This window comes from Gallinula chloropus (genome assembly GCF_964237585.1).
Source record: "Gallinula chloropus genome assembly, chromosome: 5".
NCBI lineage: Eukaryota > Metazoa > Chordata > Aves > Gruiformes > Rallidae > Gallinula > Gallinula chloropus.
Window position 1 is genome coordinate 7,634,467 of NC_140090.1, and position 21,219 is coordinate 7,655,685.

General features: G+C 38.7%; 1 protein-coding gene across 1 annotated transcript in view; it reads right to left on the bottom strand.

The window, feature by feature from the left end:
* MGAT5 (alpha-1,6-mannosylglycoprotein 6-beta-N-acetylglucosaminyltransferase) overlaps nucleotides 1-21,219 on the bottom strand; it is a gene marked incomplete at both ends in the record, with an annotated part of 71,342 nt that overhangs the window by 10,546 nt on the left and 39,577 nt on the right. The window contains 2 exons of the mRNA XM_084265358.1: nucleotides 7,091-7,240; nucleotides 17,906-18,039. Of these exons, the coding sequence (XP_084121484.1) occupies nucleotides 7,091-7,240; nucleotides 17,906-18,039 (284 nt within the window). The remainder of the gene's footprint in view (nucleotides 1-7,090; nucleotides 7,241-17,905; nucleotides 18,040-21,219) is intronic.

Below are 21,219 nucleotides of genomic sequence, written 5' to 3' on the forward strand. Positions count from 1 at the left end.
GCATCACGAAGCTATTCTTACATCAGCCAAGATCACAGGTGCTCTGTAAAAGGCAGTGCTTGTCTCCCATGTAAAGAAACGTATTATTTTTCTCCAGAGTTGCCTGGCTTTTATTTGGATTTGGACCCCTTTCCTGGCCAGACAAAATTCAGGCAAAAAAGCCAGAATACAGGATTCTTCATCTTTATTTGAAAGTGTGTGTACCACGGGAGAATTACAAGCTCTGATTCGTAACAGTGATTTCTCTGCACTGCCAAATGACTTAGCATGTGTGTGTGTGTATAGATATAGCCACTGTTCTTTTCAAGAGAAGGAAAAGCAATCTTCATAGCCATTAGGCTCATGTATACAGGATGTACATGTTCAAAGAGGTCAAGTTATACTATTCTGCATTACATTTTCTGCAACACAGAAGTAATCCTAGTAGCAGAAGATTCGAAACTGAAGGTGCTTTCTAGGAGCTGATCTTAACATAGATGCATAAATCTGTAGCCAGCGTTGTGGTGCACAGGCTCTGCAGCATCAATCCTCTCTGACCCGTGGCAACAACAGAACGAATTCGGAGTCGGCTCATTTAAAAAAGAAAGTGAACACTTCTCAGCATAGTTGAGGACAATTTTCCCTGCATGGAGCGGAATACTTTTATTGCAGTTTTCAATTTTAAGGTTAAAAAGTCACCTACTTGCAAAAAGTTTCTCAGCCATCTTGCAGATTTAAATCTTACAGGAAACTCTCCAGTGGGTGATAAAAAGAATAAATATCTGGAAGACTATCTCCACTAGAGCTGGATTATCTAAATTTGGAGTTTATATATGGCTTATGTTACCTTTCAGTCAGAAGAAAACCCCAAACCTGTCCTAAATTTCATCTCAAAAGAAGTTTATTTTAAGGAAAGGTAATCTCTTGAAAATAATGAATTACGGACATGAAAGCATTTCACGCAATCTGCACACATAACCTTATTTATTTAAACTACTCCTTAGTTCTGGCAGAAAACCAGCTGAGAACCAGCAATTAAAATCATCTGAAGTATCAATTCTCATATGATCCTGCCTCTGTCTGTTATGTAGAGAACGCTGGTTTGTTTGCTTCATTTTCCCCTGTTTTAATAACCTGCTGCTGTGCGGTGCGGAGCGGTTCTGTGTCTGACTGGTCCGTTTGTTTCAGAGGGAGCTCCGTGGGGAAAGAAACCTGGTTTTATGTTTTGACAGCACAGAGCACACTGTCAACACTTAATCTATAATAAATAGCTTACCACCTGTTTCACATCCATTTTCCAACCTTACCTCTTACACAGCATCGTACCTTTGAAGAAATCTAGCAAGCAGGATGTGTCTGGCTGCTAGGACGGTGGATGCGTGTGTGCTGCCTGTTGGCCTGAGGTTCCAGCTGGGCTCACAGCTGCCCGCAGCCACCCACACCTCCTTCTTTCAACCATCAAAATCTTCTATTGCTCTCCATCGTACTGTCACCAGGTCAGCTGAAATTCCTAAACTGAATCTAGTCCCTGCTCCTGAAAGTTGCCCCCTCCTGGTTAGGGAGCTAGTATTTTTCTATGGTATAAAGAGCAAAACTGAGCAATATTTTCATTGCCTCAAGGAAGTCACATTCATTATGATGGAAGAAGCAAACAGAGAACACAGGTCATTTCTGTAACTGTTTCTTATGATGCTCTAATTTGCTAATCCTCTGACTTACATGCAGCTTGTTATTTCCAGAAAGGCTAAAACAATCTGTCAAGGTGCTTCCTAAAAGTATGCAACAAGTGCTGTGACTCATTTATTGAAAAAAGCAGTGAAGGGGGAAGAAAAAAAAAAAAGGGGGAAAAAAAAAGGAAAATGTAGAAATAATAGGCAACAATTTTAAGGTACCACTGAAGCAAGCATCCGTCTTCAGTAGAGTTGAAGTTGTTGTGGAAGACAAGGCTGCTTCTCACAAAACAATAAAATTTTACAACAGACTGTTTTGTGATACAAACACACACTGTTGCCTCCACATAAGGTTGCTGACTATGACTGTTAGGGTACTCTCTTACTGGATGCTGTGCCTGGTAACAGTTCACTGTGGGCAGCTGCTTTCACCTTACAGGTGAAGATCTGGAATGCAAACCTCCAAATTTGACAAAGGTGGCAATTTACCTGAGGATACACATGGTTCAGAAGTGTTAGCCCCAATCTTGCTTTGTTAGCTACAGCAGAATTGCTATGCAGACTAGAATTCCTTTACGCTTTGCTGCTTGATTAGTGCTTAAAACCATTCCCTTTTCTGCATGTCAGCATTTTTCTCACCTTTCAAATGCTTCTGAAAGCCAGACCGTTATTTTTCATACAGTGCTTTAAGTAGGGACACACCACTGCAGGCTCTGTATGCTAATGCCCCATCTATCAAGATGATTGCTGGGAGAAGTCTGCAGTATAAAAGTATATCTAAAGGAGATAACAGCAAATACAGATGTAAAATGATTGTGGTAACAGCAATGTGTGGGCTTTTTAGGTTTATTTGGTTGGGGTTTTTTTTAAAAGAAGAACCCACACAAGTTCTTCTACCCAGGTGTGCCTGTGCCTATAGGGCTGCATGAATCAAGCAGGGGGATTCATATCTGCAATCTCACTTGCCCAAACTGGGTAAAGCAGGTGTTGAAACCCTCAAGCAGGAATACTTTGATTTTCAGAAGAAAGGCTCCTCAGGCTCCTTTTCTGCCTCTGTAGTGAGCTGAACCCCTGGTTTGGAATTTCAGCCTTTTGAGTTGGCCACCCAGCATCAGACCAGCCAAGACCCCATTCTTTCCTGACTATAATGCAGGCAGTCCTTTCATGCTCTAGGAGCTAAGTGGAAACCTCTCTGACATGAAACGTGCTTCACAACCACTCCTGTGAAAAAAGCGTGGGGGGTTGCTTTATTTTTTTGGAAACCTCTGACTTAGTTGACACTAAGCAGTTTATTTGTGGCATTTACAGCACTGGATCAGACTACTATTGAAATGATTACTTGAATAAACAGTCTTTCTAAATGACAGCCAAAAGTATAAAATAAGGAGCGCATGTTTTACTTCACTGACTGTAAATCTGACTGGCTGAATATTTAGGAGGAAAAAGAAAATCATATTTCAGAGACTAAATGAGTGTTTATCTCTTCTCACCTCTCTAACATTACTGCGCTCGCTTTAATCTATCCCATCGGGCTGGTAGGTTTATCATCACTTTTGTATGCTGCCTTACTGAACTTATATTTTCTTTTCTGAACCACAGAAAAGGAAGTGTAGCAAAGGCTGTTGTTAACTATCTTGATATATTTTTCTCATGAATACAAAATACGTTCTGGAGAAATTCAATCCTTTTGTGATTGAAGCAACTTTAGAATAGAAACACTAGTTAAATGTCTTTTCAGCTGATCTTATGAAGCATGTGGAAGTATCACTTCATAAAAGGCAATATAAAAGAAGTTTGTTTTCCTATTTCTGCTTATCCAACCCTGCAATGGGATTTTTCCCAACCTGTTTAAACAAACCCTTGTTCCTACTTTTATTAATCACCATTTAGTAACAGTAAATGCCACTCTGGAAAAGAATTTGGTTTCCCTCACAAATTCACAGTGACTCAAAGTAAAAAGTTGCATCTGAAACTTTCTCAAAAGGACGAATATTTCTCAGGAATGCAGTACTGGTTCCTTCCAAGACAGTCTGGTCCAAGTCCTCCAGCTGCCCACTTGGCAAGAAGCCACGTAAGTTGGCAGGAAGGCTGCCTGCTCGCCTACCCTATTTTCCTCTGACGTGATGAATGGCTTTACATCTTCTCATTAGGAACTGGTGACATGTCTCGGCTTTTGTCACGCACTACACAGCTGAACTAGCCATGATGAATCCCAAACAGCCCCCTCCTGCTTGGAAAAATGCACTTCTGAAATGCGTTGCCAGTGAAATGGCAGCTGCATGCTTTTGAGAATAACTGATTCCTGCACCAGCTACTGCAGAGAGACCACGAACATTTTGGGAATGTACAGCTCTGGGAAAGAATCAGGAGTGAGCGGTCACCTACCAGTATTTTGGGATCCAACTGCAAAATGGAGCAGTGCAACATAAAATGACACTTCTGATTACACTGAATGGCACGATTTGTTAAATTCTGAGCACTATGTGTCAGCTGAAAATGAAAACGCTTGTCAGCTGACCTAACAAAAACTTGTTACCACAATGTTGAAATCACAATGAAAGACATCCCTTACCACTGGGTCTAAAAACATATGCTTAGAAAAAGAAGAATCTGAAAGTTTCTGCAAGCTTAAAGACAAAGTTTGCTCCTTGGAGACAGCAAACAACGGGCTCAGATAGTTCAAGTGAACATTGTCCCCACAGATGGCGATGACATCCTCGAGTGGTGGCTCTGATTGTCTAGTGACAAAACCCCGTAACTAAATTCATTATGGGTCTCTGGTCACGTTGCCTAGCGATTAAAGTGATTATGATTAAAAAGTGTCCTTGAATATCACTGGATATATGTGCACAAATACACAAGACTCCTCAGGGCACAAAGCTCCCATTCAAATCAACTTGATTTTAGTGGAAAGCCTGCACTTATTTCAGCAATTCAATCCATTTGATATCAACACAATTGACCTACACGTGCTGCAGGTGGCCTGCGGACACAGGTGAGTGGGGTTTTATGCTGTGTTAAAGGATTGTCTCTTAATGGAAATCAAGATCTGAACCTGAAGTATGTCTCTTCATCAACACTGAGAAGCAACCATATGCTAGCACAGAGCAGCCAGCGTACCTATGAGATACTAAACGTGAGCTAGGAAAAGAGCCCAACACAAAACACAACTCAAATCCACCTCCAACTGAAACAGTCCAAACAAATTAGAAGGTAAATCTAAGTTTCTACTTCCAATCTCAGGATGCTGCTGTTTTTCTTTTTCTGTTAAACAAGATCTATTGGAACAAGTAGATATTAGACAGGAATAACCACCAAAATTGATGACACAGCCATATTTCATTTAATGTTGTTGCAACATCAGAAATACACTGCACTGCCATTTGCCAGACAATAGTAAGTACTAGGAGAAGCAACTGCTTGTCATCAGGTTTTCTTAGGCTGGCTGCATTATAAATAAATAATTTCCTTAAAAGGAAAAGAGCTTCTGTCATTTGCAAATCTGCTAACAAAAGCTCAGAAGAGCCATATGAAAATACTGCTTGCAGAGTTAAAAAAATAAACTTATTAATAAAGATTGTATCAAAAAGATAATATGATAAAAGCACTGGCTTCCTGATACAGGGTTCTGAAACAGCAATGTGTTTCTCAGTGCCTTCTACTAAGAAACACAGCAAGTTCTCAAAGGATTTTCTCCAATTTCTTCTGCAGAAAGAAAACAACCCAAAAAACAACGCACAGTATTATAGAAACCATTAAAATGTAAAATGCTTGCAGGATGCTGAAAACAGTAGAGTGTATTATGCTTTTCACAAAAAGAGTGTTTATAAAAATAAGCAACTGGCTGATCTTGGTAATATTTCACAATCACAAGACAGTATCTTCCATCTGATATTGCAATTACTAGTCAAAACCTGAGTGAAACTAGTCTGGCTACTTCCTGTGTCACAAAACCCCCATAACTGCACTGTGCTGAGCTGCATAATATCTATTTATCAACCCAAATTTGTCCTAAATTGAATATGTCCTTGCAATACGTCCAAACAACTAGATGAGCTATCTACTTATATACTGAAAATCAAGATTTTTAGTGTAATATATGCAAGAAGGTTGATAAAGAATTAGAGGAAGACTTACTTAAGCATAACTATTTGTAGGAACTGTACTTTGTAAATCATGAGGACCTTTACAATTCTGTAGGAAGTCCATTAGCTTACTGTATTATTCCAGTGAATAAAACTTTCTTTTTCTCTCTCTGCTCCAGAAAGACATGACTGTTCGTGCTTGGGGTTATTACAATGTCAGTATTTTTCCTATGTCAGTATTATGATTAACACAGCCATTTCATACTCCACACAGGCTAAAGCTGTGTAATCTCAGTATTATCTATGACGAACATAAATGTTGACTTTTTAATCCACAACATTATGTGTATCTGTATGCATCAAATACATACACACAGCGGTTGCTTTTAAAAAGTCATAATTTGCCAACAGCTGTCACACAGAGATGTCAAATTACCATCATTTCCCCAAATATTTCAAAAAGGAGATCTCTGCAGTTGTGTGGGAAGACTGGGAGGTGCTAGCTTTTTTCTTTTCTTTTTTTAATAGACTCTTCTGTAGAAGTGCACAGCAAGAAACTATCAACAACGGGGAGTAAGTGGTGCAGTTCCACACATTTTGCTAATTTTAAACACACAAACCATTGCTTTCACCAACTGAAAGTTAAACATCCTATTCAAATGTAATATACTAAAGTGTTTTAATGTAAAGTGCCACAAAGATTATGAGAATGGCACAGAAAACCCCACAAAGCATTCTAGCTATGGGGACAAAAGTTTATTTATGCCAATGTATATGCTGTCCCTTATCTTGAATTCCCTGGACCACGGGGCCACAGGCAAAGCACGTTTTCTCTTTTGCTCATTCGCTCCGCACAACTGAAGCGGAGGAAGAAGCTGAATGGAGAATGAAGTCCTTGCCTTTCTTCTTTTCTCCCCCAGAGAGCAGGGTCACTCTAGGTTAAAGTCATTGGTAGGGCAGAGCAAGTATGCCTATTGTACAGCTTTCAGAACTACCTAACTTTCACATCAGGGATGTAAAACAAAGCACATTCTCAACTGATAATCTCCTTGAGCTAAAGATCACAGCTAAGAAAATGAAAAATGCATTTATCCATGTTTCTCAGGCTGGCTGTTAAATGTGTCTGCAACTGTAGGTTGTCATCACAATTTTCTAATAATAGCTGTCAATCCACAAAATATGGACATGATGAGAAATGTATTCTTAGCACACAGAAGACAATTTAATCTCCTTTACATTCGGTCTTATATTTTTCCAATGCTTTTAAATTAGGAGCTCATTCGTAGGAGGTGAAATTCATGCACTCAGATACTATCTGTAGCTATTTTTGCCACTACTCCCTCTTGACAAACTTACTTTGGTTTCTCTGAGCAGAAACTGCAGATCCCGCCCACTGAGTATACCATGGTTTTTTACGTAGCCGGGAATATAAATAGTGCTTGTCCCATGAACTGTTCCGTGGACTTCCATATAGGTGTGGATGATGTCCAAATAAGCCTTCTTATCCTGTAACAACAACAAAATATTTTAAGTCTTTATTTTTTTCTCTCCTGCCATAAAGCAAAGTTCACTCATATTAATAAATTTCAATTTCATTTCATTACTAATTTTCTTTTCTACCAGATTAGAAGAAAACTGTAGCTTTTTTTATTCATAGTGGAGGTATAAATAAGTCAATACTAAGGTCCTATTAATTTCTAATTGGCCAAAAACCAGGTCACCATCAGATAGCTGCAACCTCAGCATGCCTGAACGATACTTGGACAAAAATGCTAAACCCCTCATTTTAATACATCAGATTTTCACTCTGTCCGAGATGCAAAAAAATTAGTGATTATTTATCTTCCTTGTGAAGAAAAAGGTTAATTTTACCTTAGTAAGATGTACTCTTGCCAGCTGAATAACTGATAAATACCTAGTATCTGCATCCCATGAGGTATCTACAAATATTCCCCTTACCTAAAGTTTTAAAGGTATTTTGGAAGAGGCCTACAGAAGAGTGGCTTAAGTGTTGCATTGAAAAAAAATAAAAATAGTATGCCATCCTAGTTTGCAAACAAGAATTACTTTAATTTCCAATGCCATATGTTTTTTGAGTTTTAAAGACTAGTAGCATTCCAAAAGCAATTAGCTGTAGACTCTATTTACAGCCAGTACACAGCACAGATCAGAGAGACTCTCCCTCAATATTTGCACATAGTCTTAGCAATAGCTCTGAAATCAGGCAACACGTTTCTGTACTCCTTGGCAGCATGAGAGTTTAAGAATTCCACCTTCACTCACCATTTTTGTCATGTAAATTCTGTACACTGTTCCTCCACAGCCTTGTGTAAAAGCTGGCCAACAATTTTACTGCAGTTCACTCAAAGGGCAAGCAGAGTGGTGAAAATCCTGTCTTTTCAAAGCTTGCAGGAGCAGTATGCTATCAGGCCTAGCTGAATGAACCCTATCATTGCTCTTGAAATTTTCTTGCTAAATTAGCCGCTGGCATATATTTGAATACACAGGGCATTTAATGTCACATAACAACTGGCTTCTGGCTTTGGCTTGCTCTACTGATGATACTGTATGTGCTGAAGTGGATTGCCTGCCTCATTACTAAATCACCCTGTACCGGTAGCTATGCCAAGGCCACACCAATCAGACCATGTCCCGGGCTAAGGATTACATAAACCAGCCAACAAACGGAGACAAACGTGCTCTCTTGTTTGCTATGGTTGCTGTTGCTGTTAGTCAACACAAATTATTAAAAAAAACTCCTAAAGGCTTTCTCTGTTATTTATTTTTCCCTTAACACTTCACACGTTTGAATTACTCTGAAAAAGTGTTCCTCCCAGTATCTGCAAAGCAGCGTGACTAAGAACTGGTGAGAAGTTCATGTATTTTGTTTAGAGAAAACACACAGTAGAACTTTTTCCTCAGTAGGTGTGCAGAGGAAATAGAAACGGAGCAGCCTGGCCTTCTCTGCAGAGCACAGCAGAGGCCTGTCGCTACAGGCAGGACTCAGTCCTGCCTGCCTCGCTTCCGGAACAAGCCGGGCCTACGAGACAGGCAGCAGGGTTCTGAACGGGAGGAGAAGGCAATGAAGCAGAGATACAAATGCCACGATCTGCCTAGAACACTAATGAATGCGCCTCAGGTCTTACTAGCTCGTGTCACAGAAACTGATAGACATGAATGCACTCTTAACTCAAAAAAATAGAAGCAAGCCGCTATAAAGAACAAAATCGGGATTACCTGAAATTGCCCTTATTTTCAAGATTTCGGTGACAATTTTACAAGCCTGTAACAGAATATTTAGCTGCTCTAAAATAAAATCTGTGACATTAGAATTATGTAGTCTTGACAATCTTTCTAATGGTTCCTGAGAAACTGCAGTGTTGGCTTTAAGACTATTGAAGATTTTATATAGGTTCAAAAAGCAATTACTGAAGAAAAAAACAGGAATTGTTATTGAACACAGAGACATAACTTTTGCTCCAAGAAGCCCATGAGCCGCTTGTCATTGGTGGCACTGAACCATGATTTCACCTTCTTCCTCACACATCAAGTTTTGGCTATTTTTGGAGTCAGAACACTGGACTTGGATCTGAACTGGCCTTGCTGCCATCTCCTTATCTTTTTAAACTTATTTTCAAAGATTAATGTAAAATTGACAGAAGGAAGCATAACATTTTCACGTGGCTCCTGTTTATACGTGATGCCAATAAAAATCTAGTTGGCTTCTGAGAATCATCTGTGAAGTTTGTTGCTTAAATTCTGCTGGAAATGCCAATACATCCAATGTGCCTTGAATGTAGCCTGAAGTATCCCCCAAATCATCTCTCTTCTCTATGTATGTGCTGTCCTCTATACAAATACCAGAAATACCAGGACTTGATGAGTACAAAGTAGGGAGTACAGATTTTAAAAAAAGAAAAAAAAAAGTACACATATATAAAAAATAAAATAGTATACTAAGGATGCCACGCTGCAGTATTTTTAGGGAGGAGAGCAAGGGCTGTTTTTACTTAAACCCTTGAAGTTACAGAAACATGTAATAAGTATCACTAGTAAATTCAAATTAGCTGAGCAGAAATATTATATTTAAAATTAATGTATAATCAATCAATATGATCTTGCAAAGCAAAGCAAAAGCAGAGTGATAAAATCAGCATGTTTTAAGCATCTCCATAAGTGCAAAGAAATGTTAAATTAACCACCCATAACCTTAGTACAGAACATTACTTAAGCATGCAACTGATGGTTTTCCTGGTTCAGAGTCTAAAACCACTGATGATAAATTTAGTATCCCAAATAGCATTATTTAGAAAAAACATGGACTTTAAAATGGCGTCACTGGGTTTTCACCTCCACGAGAAGGGTAACTGCAGTAGACTGTGCTGTAGAGCCTATAGAAATCATTTTTCCTCACAAAGGAAACCTCACTGACAGATAAGTGTAAGTAAAGGGATCATTATGTAAGAATTTTATTAATTAGTTTCCAAACCACAAGAGTAAAAACATGACAAAGCAACACACACAAGCTGGGGAAAGTCTTTCATCCCATAAGGGGCAAACCTCCTTTTAATCAAAGGAAATTTTAGAAGAACAATAGGAACAGAGCACAGCATCTTTGCTTTATTCTCTGTACATAAAACAATTGTTTTTAATTTTTCCAACAGCATTTCTGAAGGAAACAAACCAAAAAAACACCCCCAAAAACTCAGAAAGCACAATCCACATAACTGTCACTCTTTTATTCCCTTATGCACTTTGAGTCAAAAGCAACTGCTTTCATAATCATCTGTAAAAGTACCATAAAAAAAACATTACCACTTTACACCTTGCACAGAACTCTAACATTTGTCTCCTTTTGCATTTAAGTAGTCTTGAATTTCCACATTCCTTGAAGGAAAGCATTACTTTTGGATCACAAAAGTATGTGCTGTAATGAACCACTTCACAAAAGTAATTAAGACACAAAACTCAATTCTAAATATTAAAACCACTGAATTAGAAATGGAGAGCATAAATATGCATTTATAAATAGAAAGTAACTAAGCAAACAAAATATCAACATTCCTTCAACTGTTAATCCACTTCCTGAGTTTGCTTCATCGAGTGCAGATACAAATACTCTTCTATCTTAATGAATTTGCCAGTAAATTCCAGATTTTTACTTTCTCCAAAATGAATTCAAAAAGAAGAGACTACAGGCTGCTGGCTAGTAATGCAAAACTAACATTCTCTACAGAGTTTGAGTCAGACTGCATTATTCACCTGCTGTCCATACTGCAAATGCATGAAGGATAATCCCAGAAAAAAACCAAACCAGAGCCACAAATACCAAATCACTTCTTTTAAGATTCAAAATTGGAGAATAACAGTGAGTAACAGTCATACAATCCTTTTTTGAAACAATTTTCAGCAGCTAAAATAAACATGCCATTCAAAAAAGTACTTTCTGTTGATCATTGACTGCAGAACTGTTATTACTGCTCTTCAATTATTTCCACCCACTTTTAAAAGCACCATCATAAGGCCTTTCTTATCAAAAAAATCAAATGACAACTGTCTCATAAGTCTTTCCCTAAGATAACGTTGACAAGAAGACACAGTCTGAAGGGTTGAAAATTTAAGTTTGGTGGGTGAAAAATTTAAGTCAAAAAGCTACAAAAACATGTGGTAGAAGCACGATGCATTAAGAACTAAATTCTGCTTTTGGTTTGCTGGTGTGGTAGATGGTGGCAATTGGCATCTGTGCCATCAATGTGTTGGTGCTTTGCAGTTTTAGACTATCCAGGTGCCCTTACAGAACACCAGACACTCAGCACTTAATGAAACTAAGCACCATATATGCAGAAATGCAGGCCAGCTACACTACAGAAAAGCTTGAATCAGAGCCCTAAAGATTTACAGGTTGGAAGTTCTAACTGCACCATGTATGTAAACCAGCCCATATCCCCAGTCTCACTTTCTTACATTGAGTAAGTCGGAACACATCAATTTTACAAAGCTTGGACAAATGTAATGCAGAAAAATAAGTAGTGGGAGAGATCTTTTTATTGCCTTCAGCTCTGGGGTTCCCAGTACAAGATAGATATGGAACTGTTGAAGCGAGTCTAGAGGAGGCCACAAAGATGCTCAAAGGGCTGGAGTACCTCTTCTAAGAAGGTAGGGTGAAAGAGTTGTGTTTTTTTAGCCTAGAGAAGGCTCCAGAGAGAACTTACAGCAGCCTCCCAGTACCTAAAATGGCTACAAGAAAGCTGGAGAGGGACTGGTTGCAAGGGCAGGGAGTGATAGGATAAAGAGGAATGGCTTTAAGCTGAAGGAGAGGAGATTTAGATTAAACGCAAGGAAGAAATTCTTCTCTGTGATGGTGGTGAGGCCCTGGAACAGGTTGCTCTGAGAAGCTGTTGCTGCCCCCAAATCCCAGTTTCTACTGGGGAAACTAGAAGACAGCACAAATGCTGGAGAACCGAAGGTACAACAATATTCTGTGGGTTAAACCACTGGTAAAACAGAGATGATGATGTCTTTTGGATCTCAAATGTGAAACTTTCAAACTGCTGGCCATGGAGTACTTAATGCAGAGTACTGAGTTTATAAATGGATCTGGAGAGGATTCCATGTTTCATGATGAGTGTGAAGAAGTAATGTGAAACTAATAAAGTGCAAACTATAACCATATAAACCCAACAAAATTACAATAGCCAACAGAGATTTGAGGTATTCCATGGCAGAGAACATCACGGAAGCAAAAAAGATTGCATAGGCTCATGATCAGACAAGTGCTTTGAAGTTACCTCTTGCTGAGATCTCAAGAGTGTCTCAACAGTCAGTTTATCAAGACAGAGACATTTAGACAACACCTTGGGCTGAAAAAAGCTGTAAATAAAGAGAATATGCTAAGGAAGCATGACACAACTTTGCCATGTTTTTGCTCTTCTGTGAATGTCTACTTACGGCTTCTTTGCTAGGTGCCTACCACATACCTGCATAAAATACACATTAGCACATATATACATATGTTATTTATTTGCACACACATAATCTTTGCCCAAAGAAGAAATAAAACATCAGAGTAAAGACCTGGGTTCTTCAAGATCTGCCAGATATCCTGCTTATTCAGTTCCCTATCCTTATATTTATTTCATTCTTCGTTTGTTGCAGTTGCTTATCCATGAAGTTTTCTCCTTTTCCTACACTGAGGGTTTTTTTGAAAGATTTGACAACTTAATTGTCATGTAACACACACTAACACCTAACCAGGAATTTCTTGTCCTTTGAGTGGAAAATTCCAGAGCTAACAATGAGACTTACTTGTGCACTGGAAGCGCTGAAGCACAAGAGTGAATATTTATTGCAGAATAAAAATAGGAAGTGAGACCACCGAAAGAGAAGGTTGTGTTGGTTTTGTACTAATCAAATACTAGTAGATGACTGAGTTAATCGGTATCATAAGACCTCACTAGTTCATTTCCCAGCTGCAGAGTTCTACAAAAAGGGAAGCAGATCACTGACGTGTCTGAAATGCTGAATATTAATGGAAAACATTTTCTGTCTGTCCTCATAATAAATGAAATTCAATTTGTAATACAAATGCTGAAGAATAAGCCTTCAAACCTGTACACACGTATACTTATTTAGTGCACTTAGTTGCTAATTTGCTTTGATTTACTTATGTTTTGATCTATACTTCTTTCAGAAGCAAATGGTGAATATCAGGCACGTTGGTAACTAGAGTGTCTGGCTCATTTTAATATATGGCATAAAGCAGGACAGTGCTCCTGATGCCTCATGACAGCAACCAGGGTAGGCTTCTATCAAGAGATAAGCCCACAGTGCCACTGCAAATTTGGAGGAAGACAAGAACACCATGAGACAAGTTCATGAGTGCCCTCATGAACTGAGCTGAGAAGGGTCTTTTCTCCCATGATGTTTGGTTTAGCTTAAAAGAAATGAAGTGAAATGTTCAAAGTCTGTTGTCAAACGTGAAGCACAAAAAGAAGAGAAAGGCAATGCTGCCAACAGCCAGACACTGATCTTTGCTCAGAACAGAAATATTCCTAGAATATAATTATTCTCTCTGACTTATCCCCACTTTCTTCCTCCCACTTCATGCAATAGGGTATATGACAGGGAAACCACATGTGTCACAGAGGGCAGAAGTGAGTAAGAACAGACTTGGTTATGGACTTTCCCATTGAGAACAAGTTAAATGCAACCATTTGCCATCTCTGATTCTTAAAGCCAGCTATGCAGACTGCATGCATTCAAGAAGAATGTTCATCTTGTCAAGTGGCATTAGTAACAAACTCGCAGATTGATTTGTCTTTAAATATATAAATATTTTAAAGACAACTCCAATAAACTATAATAAATTCTACTAAAGCAATCATCACTGAATTGTATGTTAGGCACTGATTGGTATTTTCTGACACAAGCAAAATTCTGACTTCCCTCACAGCACTCCACCAAAACCCCAGCAAATAGTGTAAAATTATCCTTGACTCTTTTTTTCTTTCTAGGATTAAGGGTAGAAGTGTTGGAATAGTATGACAGAAAGTTGCAGAAAGAACAACAAAGAAAAAGACTTCCACAAGAGTCAAGATGACATGAAAGGCTTCAAACATTCCCTTTTAATTGCAATATTCTGTAATTAAAGCCAATTGTGATAATGGAGAGCATTATGGCTTTCACTCATATTTTATTCACTCCTTATTTTTCACTCTGGCAGAGATAGAACTCTCTACAATTTAGCCCTGTCAGAAATCCCAGACAAAAACCCAAACCTTGGATTACAACAAACATCCAAAACTTGGAAAACGTTGCCCTTGAGAGCTCTCCTCTAAGGATAACCTTTTAGAAATGTAGTGAAATTATTTATCTAAAAATACTACTCCTATTTGTAACCCTCAACCTACTTAAAAATGATTCAGTTATCAGAGGGAAGGTAACAAGATGTATCTTACAGTCTCTGCAGCTTATATCCTTCTTGACCTCCAGCAAGATGTACTGAGACTTTCCCACTGTTACACTGGTCTCAGGCCATGGACTGACATTTTTTCCTGTATCCAGCTGAGCTAACAGATATCATCCCTGTATTCCTCCCACTGTTACTCTTCACATTCATACCAGAGTTTTGCCCCATTGAGTGATGTGTGAAGATAGAATATTGTCTGTTAGCAATCCATAATTCTCTTTAGCTACAATAACCCAGTTTATGCAGTGTAAGGGAGCTGTCTGAGCTAGCCTCATCCACAATGCTCAGTCAGGCAGCAGAGCTGGGAATATGCTGAAAATGGCAAGTAATTTGGTATGCCCCTGACTATATACAACCATGATGGCAGTTAGCTCTTCTAGTCCCACCCACAGGGAAAAAGGGTCCTGTGTGTACTTCAGTTCTGTTTCAACCTGGCTGGTTTAAAATTAATTTGCAACTGATATTCTCCAAAAGTACCTCAGTCTGGGACCAGAATGCTCTCCCCTTCATACTGTCCTTCTCTAAGGACTGATCAGACCCAGCAGTGACACATGTATTCTGTGAAGATTTACACTTTTTGTTAATTGACCATGTTCAATATACATAAAAGTAGCAGGATAAATAGATTAGCTGGGTTCAGTACAAGCCATGGTGGCAGATGAAAAGGGATCCAAACAGAGAAAATGAAGGAAACATGAAATAAGCATATTACACAGACACAAGATTAGTCCAGGCTTTCTGTTCATCGTAAGAATTGGATTTTATCACTCTAGATAAGACATCCTACACTGTCACCAATTCAAAACCTGTCTGCAGAGATTACACTTTATGTACCAGTGCACATGGGCCTGACTGCAGTTACAGCCTGCAAATTAGATTTAATGTGCCTGATGTAACAAGCATACAGTAAGCATTTTAATATGGCCAGGTATTAAATCACACATTTTGGAAGAAACAGGACAGGAAATACCTATAGAAATGGAACAGGGACTTGAAAAGCTGTAGGGCTAAAAATAATAATAATAAAAAAAAAGATACAAGGATTTTGGCTGAGAAGTCATCTAAATACAAGCTCCTAATGGTGAAAAGAGGACCCATGTAATAGTGCATATAGTATTTCACACTGATTTGGTGCTGGGATGGCAGTGTGCCCTTTGCTAACACTTTTCAAGAGGAATGTGAACAATCTGGAAATGGTTGAGGGAAAACACACATGAGAACACTTAAGGATTAGAAAGCACAAAGCTCTCACTGGTTCAGCAGTTCACAGGCTTTTCAGGAGACAACTACAGGTTAAGTTTGACCTCAACCTATGTATTCCTAAAGGGAAACAGGACAGAAACATCATCAGTCCAGTAGACAGTCTGTAACTGCTACTAAGACTGGAAACTACCATTTGGAAATCTGTACTAGAAATAATGCAAAGTCTTAAGGGAGAAGGCAATTAACTCAGGGATTTTACCATAGGAAGTAGTGGAGTTTCCATCGTGAGCTATTTAATAATCCAGATTGGATGTTCTTCTCCAGAAAGTCAAGGTTTTGTCTTAAACAGCCCATGAATATCCTGTGTGTCTCACAGAGTCTCAGACTAGGCAGTCACAAATCTCCCCTCTGGGCATATAAGCCATTAATACCTATTTCTGAAATCATGCAGACTGAATAAACTGAGAAAGATATATATGTCAGTGAAAAAAACCCCACCCCTGGTGACTAAGCAAATCTCTTGTTCCTTAAATCCCATCTCCAACAGGTTGTTCTGCTGATATGCACTACAAATCAGGTCAAGAAGCACAATGAGTACTGCACACAACTGTTCCAGAGAGACTGATAATGAGATCACGGACTAAAAGCACAAGAGCCTCAGCTAGAAGACTTGAAGGAAAGGATCCAGCTCTGCTCTAGCATTCTGCAGACAGAAGAGACTGCAGATGGGGTCACACCAAGTTGTTCTATACCCTGAGCCAAACAGACTAATTGTCACAGTATTTGCTACGATGCGATGTGAAATTTCCTTTTAAGACACAGATTAACATGGCTTAGTGCAGTAAGCTCACTCAGATACAAACCTGAGAGATCACAACCAAAAATACAATTAATATACATATTTTTCTCAGCACAGAAGCCAAGAAGCATTCAGCTCTATCTTTCTGCTGCCATAAACACTGGCAACGTTCTCCAATTTCTTTAATTTTTTGGTTTGTCCCAGAGATGGATCACTAATTTGTAAGTAATTTCTCAATAATTTATGCTATATAATCACAATTATCAAAATAAATGTTGCTTTTGTGTTCAGAAGACTGTGCAAGACTGATATTCTCATGCCACTGAAGAGAAAAGGGAAGAAAATGTGAGAGATGGGTGCTCTCAACGTTGTCCTATCGCTTGGTCACATGCATGGCACAGCAAGGTCTGATCAGTTCCTTCTTCAGTTGACAAGAGACTTAATATCTGTTTAGGCAGGAGAGAAGGCATATGGAGTACATGGGCACACAGAGCAAGAGGTAACTTGGAGGAAATTCAGTTATTAGCAGGTAATCACTTCTCTTTGAAAACCACATGGGACTCTGCCAGGTGTGGCAGCCTGGAAGGAGCGCTAGAAAAAGACAGTGGACAAAAAGCTGAGACCGCAGTGAACTTAACAACAAGTTAAGTTGCTTCCCCAAGCCTGGGGAAAATATGACCAAACCTTGTGTTATTCAGCAGATGGGAGACAGGGCAGTAATCCTAATATTTAATAAAAAACCTGCTGATATCATTACAGGGAGATGAAATGAGATTGAACATTTCCAGGGGGGGCTTTAGTGAAACACAATTTCCAGTTGAAATGCAGAACATTTTTGATAAATATAAGAAAATAAATAATTGAAAGACATGTTTGCTTATGACTGATTAAAGTTCATGAAGCCTCTGACACCCTAGATTTCTTGTTACTTCTAACACCACCTACATTTTCCAAAATTATTCCGATGCCAGAACTGTAAAAGCTTTTTATTCTATCCAAAAGGTGTTCATAACTAGCACAGAAGCTTCCTCATCAGAAAGAATTCAAAATATTCCATATCATTATTTAAATATGCTTATTTTTAGAAAAAATAAACCCTAAACAGAATTAAAGATAAGGGATACATTTTAAATTCAGAGTTAATGCTTTATTATAGTGATAAAAATAAATTTGCTCAAGTGTATGAATATAGAAAACTCACCTTCCAGAAATTATCTACTTTGCCATAAACGAGAGATTGATTCTGCCTTTTGATGTCATTAATGTGTTTAATATCACTGGAATTCAGATGCTGCTCTACCACAAATCCAAGGAAGCTGTTATCCGGAGTGTGAGCTGCAAGAAACAGAGCATATTCAAAACCTTTTGAAGTAACACTTAATGTGACTAAAGTGCGAGTGTTGTCAGAAAAGTAGGTTTAAGGAACATAGTATTCCACAGATCACTTCCTTCACATTCATACTGAGATACATTTGTTTGCTTTATTATCAAGTGTAGTTCTTCATAATTTTAAGTTGTGCCACTTATGTCTACTGAAGCAAGCAGGTATTTTCTGGCAGTAACAATTTTGTAGCTGGACTGAGGCCAATGAGACTCATTTTGTGCCTCCTGAGCTTTATTTTACTGTTGGAGATAAGAGAACCAGAAGAAATCCAGCTTGACAATCTCAGAGATGCAAGACCAACAATTTGAAAAAAGCCCAAGATTTGTGTCTGTTAAAAAACCTGATTGTTTCTCAATGTCATAAATAAATTTTAGTAAATGTGCTGGGTTCACCTCCTGTATTGGAAGAGCTAACACCAACCAGCCAACTCACTGCATATCCATACTAATTACTAGCCTACAGAGTCATACTATGCCAATCAAAATACATATCTCACTGCTAATTCACTTAGATAGATCTGTCATAAAATATTGAATGGTGACAACTGATGTTAGAAAAATTGTCATGTTAATTCAGTGCCCAGACAAATAAAGTTCATACTAAGGATGTGCAATTTACTTTTAGTTTTCTGCATTATTTTTAGCCTCTGTTGGTCTCTGGCCACAGTGACACCCAGCAATACCAGCTACTGTTTTTCTCCTATAAAGACAGAGACCTATAGGCTCACAAACTTCTGGGATTTGTTGTTGGTTTGTTTTGTGTGGGTTTTTGGTGGTTTGGGTTTTTTTTTCCTCCCTTGCTTAATTCCAGAATGGACTCCAACATTCAGGGCTCCAGGTAAAAACCCATCCCTACCATACAAAAATTTCACAGACGTGTGGGATTTTTGCACCCCTTTGAGAAGCATCACGGCCTCCCTAGCCTATGTTGAAACAGGCTGCAATGAACATTAGGATCTCCTCTACAAGCCTCCTTTTTAAATTCTGGCACTCAAACTGACTAATTGTTACAAAGCACACTGTGTAAAGTTAAAAAACAAAGCCAAATCCCAAAGACAATGCCCTAAGCACTTAAGATACATGCTAAGCCTGCAGCTGGAGTTCTAAAAAAACCAAAAAACAAATACCCCAAATCTATTGCAATTATGAGGTTTTCCTTTTTGATCCCTGAAGAATCAGCCAACAGGATAATGCAGCAGAACAGAGAAACCACACTCAGCATACACTTCCCTCTGCCATTAGATTTAGTCTTTCAAATGACAGTTACTCTTCTTCTGCAAAAGAAATGCCTCAGCAACAGCCAGGCACTTGCTTAGGCACAAGGACTTGTTAGACTTCAGCACAGCAAACGGCGTGTTGCAAATATGCCCTAGAAGGGGCATTTTTCCATCCTTTCATATTTTTGGCTGACTGCATTCAGAAGGAGAGGCAAGGCAGTATACACTCAAAAGAAAAACAAACCTTTGTTGAAGTTAGCACTTAAGAACCGGTGGAATTCAGTGCCTCAAACAGCACTGAGATTTTTTTAAGCAAGATCATACAGTTTTAAAACTACCAGTGCAGTTATTTTACATAAAAATAAATTAAATCAAAAATAAAAAAGGGAAACCCCCTCCCCCCTCATGCTTCTGGAAAGCTCAGAGAACAGTCAAGCATTTAGCACTATGCCACGAGTTTGAACATGGCTTGCTTGTTGCTCAGTAATAATTTTCTGCTCTTATAATCATGAGTTCTTAAAACATTAATAGAGTCTGGGGATTTTGGGAAGCTGTCCAGAGTTCCAATCCATCATAAAGTCTTTACTGATGTAAAGCATGCACTTTTAGCCACAACCCCATAAAGATGGTGCTGTCTCTGTAGCAGAGAATAAAAAACAAAAGAGAATTTTAAATGTTGCAAAGCATGCTGACTCTTTTGCACCTAGTACAAAAAGCAGCAAAATCCTTGAATAATCTATAGCACTGGAATCACTCATGCTTCAAAATGAATTTGCTTGCAGTTTATTTACCACTCTTCCTGCAAAGGAAAATCCACAGTCATCTCCAGTAGTAAAAATGTGAAATAGCTATATATTGAAATTCCAATAGTCATAGTCTTCTGCAAATTCATTATGAAGTGATACGCTCTGAACAAGAGACTGTAGCAGCAGCTTTTACTGCCAGAGCAGACATCATCTCCACAGAGATTTACTTTCTTCTACAATTCATGGAGTGGGATTGAGGAGTGCAGACACACAGCACGCAGCTGCACCACAAGTATTCACACAACTGTTTTCCTCAAGTGCATCATCACCCTTGCTGCTGTCTTCAACAGGACTGCACACAAATTTCCCAAGAGCTGGACTACTTAAATAAAGCATGATGGAGCTTTTGGCTCCTTTTCTGTTTAGGACCTAAACCAATGAATATTAGCAAACCAGGTGGATGTGGAACAAGCTTCGCTTACTAAGACACAAACTCTGCAACCACTTCCAAGTCACACTTCCCCACCATGCATTTTGTTACTTGCTTGGAAACAACTGTGAATGCAGTCTTTTATCTTGTGAACAACCTTCACTTATATTTCTGTGGAACAACTTGCACAGCAACTGTTGACAGACAAAATATGCCTCTCTCAAGAATTTTACAGGGCAACTCAACTCAAAAGCACGTCAACCAGGCAGCAGCATGTATAATTCTCCTATGAAAAGCAGAAAAGTTTGAAAGATTTGACTAAGAAGTGTGATGAGAGCCAACAGTGAACGCACTGGCCTTAGTCTCAAGCAGGGACCACCACCAAAGTTTGGAGGTCAGGCAGGTCACTACCAAGTGTTTCTTTACAGACTTGGGCTGAGAAGTTTGTGCATGCAACAGCATGCAGTTTCCTCTTTCCAAAGTCTCACACACCCTCAGCCTCACTGGCAGGAGTGAACCTTTTGCACCTTTCAGAGATAAACCCAGACTAATGCTACAACATACAAAAGAAAGATACTTTGCTTCTAGAATTTAGTGCTGTAAATTCAAAGATAATGGCTACTGCAGGTCACTGATATAATATAATCTGACACAGTTTATACAAAACTCTTTTGTGTTGTGTCTTTTTCAGTTTTGTTTTTGGTTTGTTTTTTTCCCCTAGATATTTAATGATACTTCA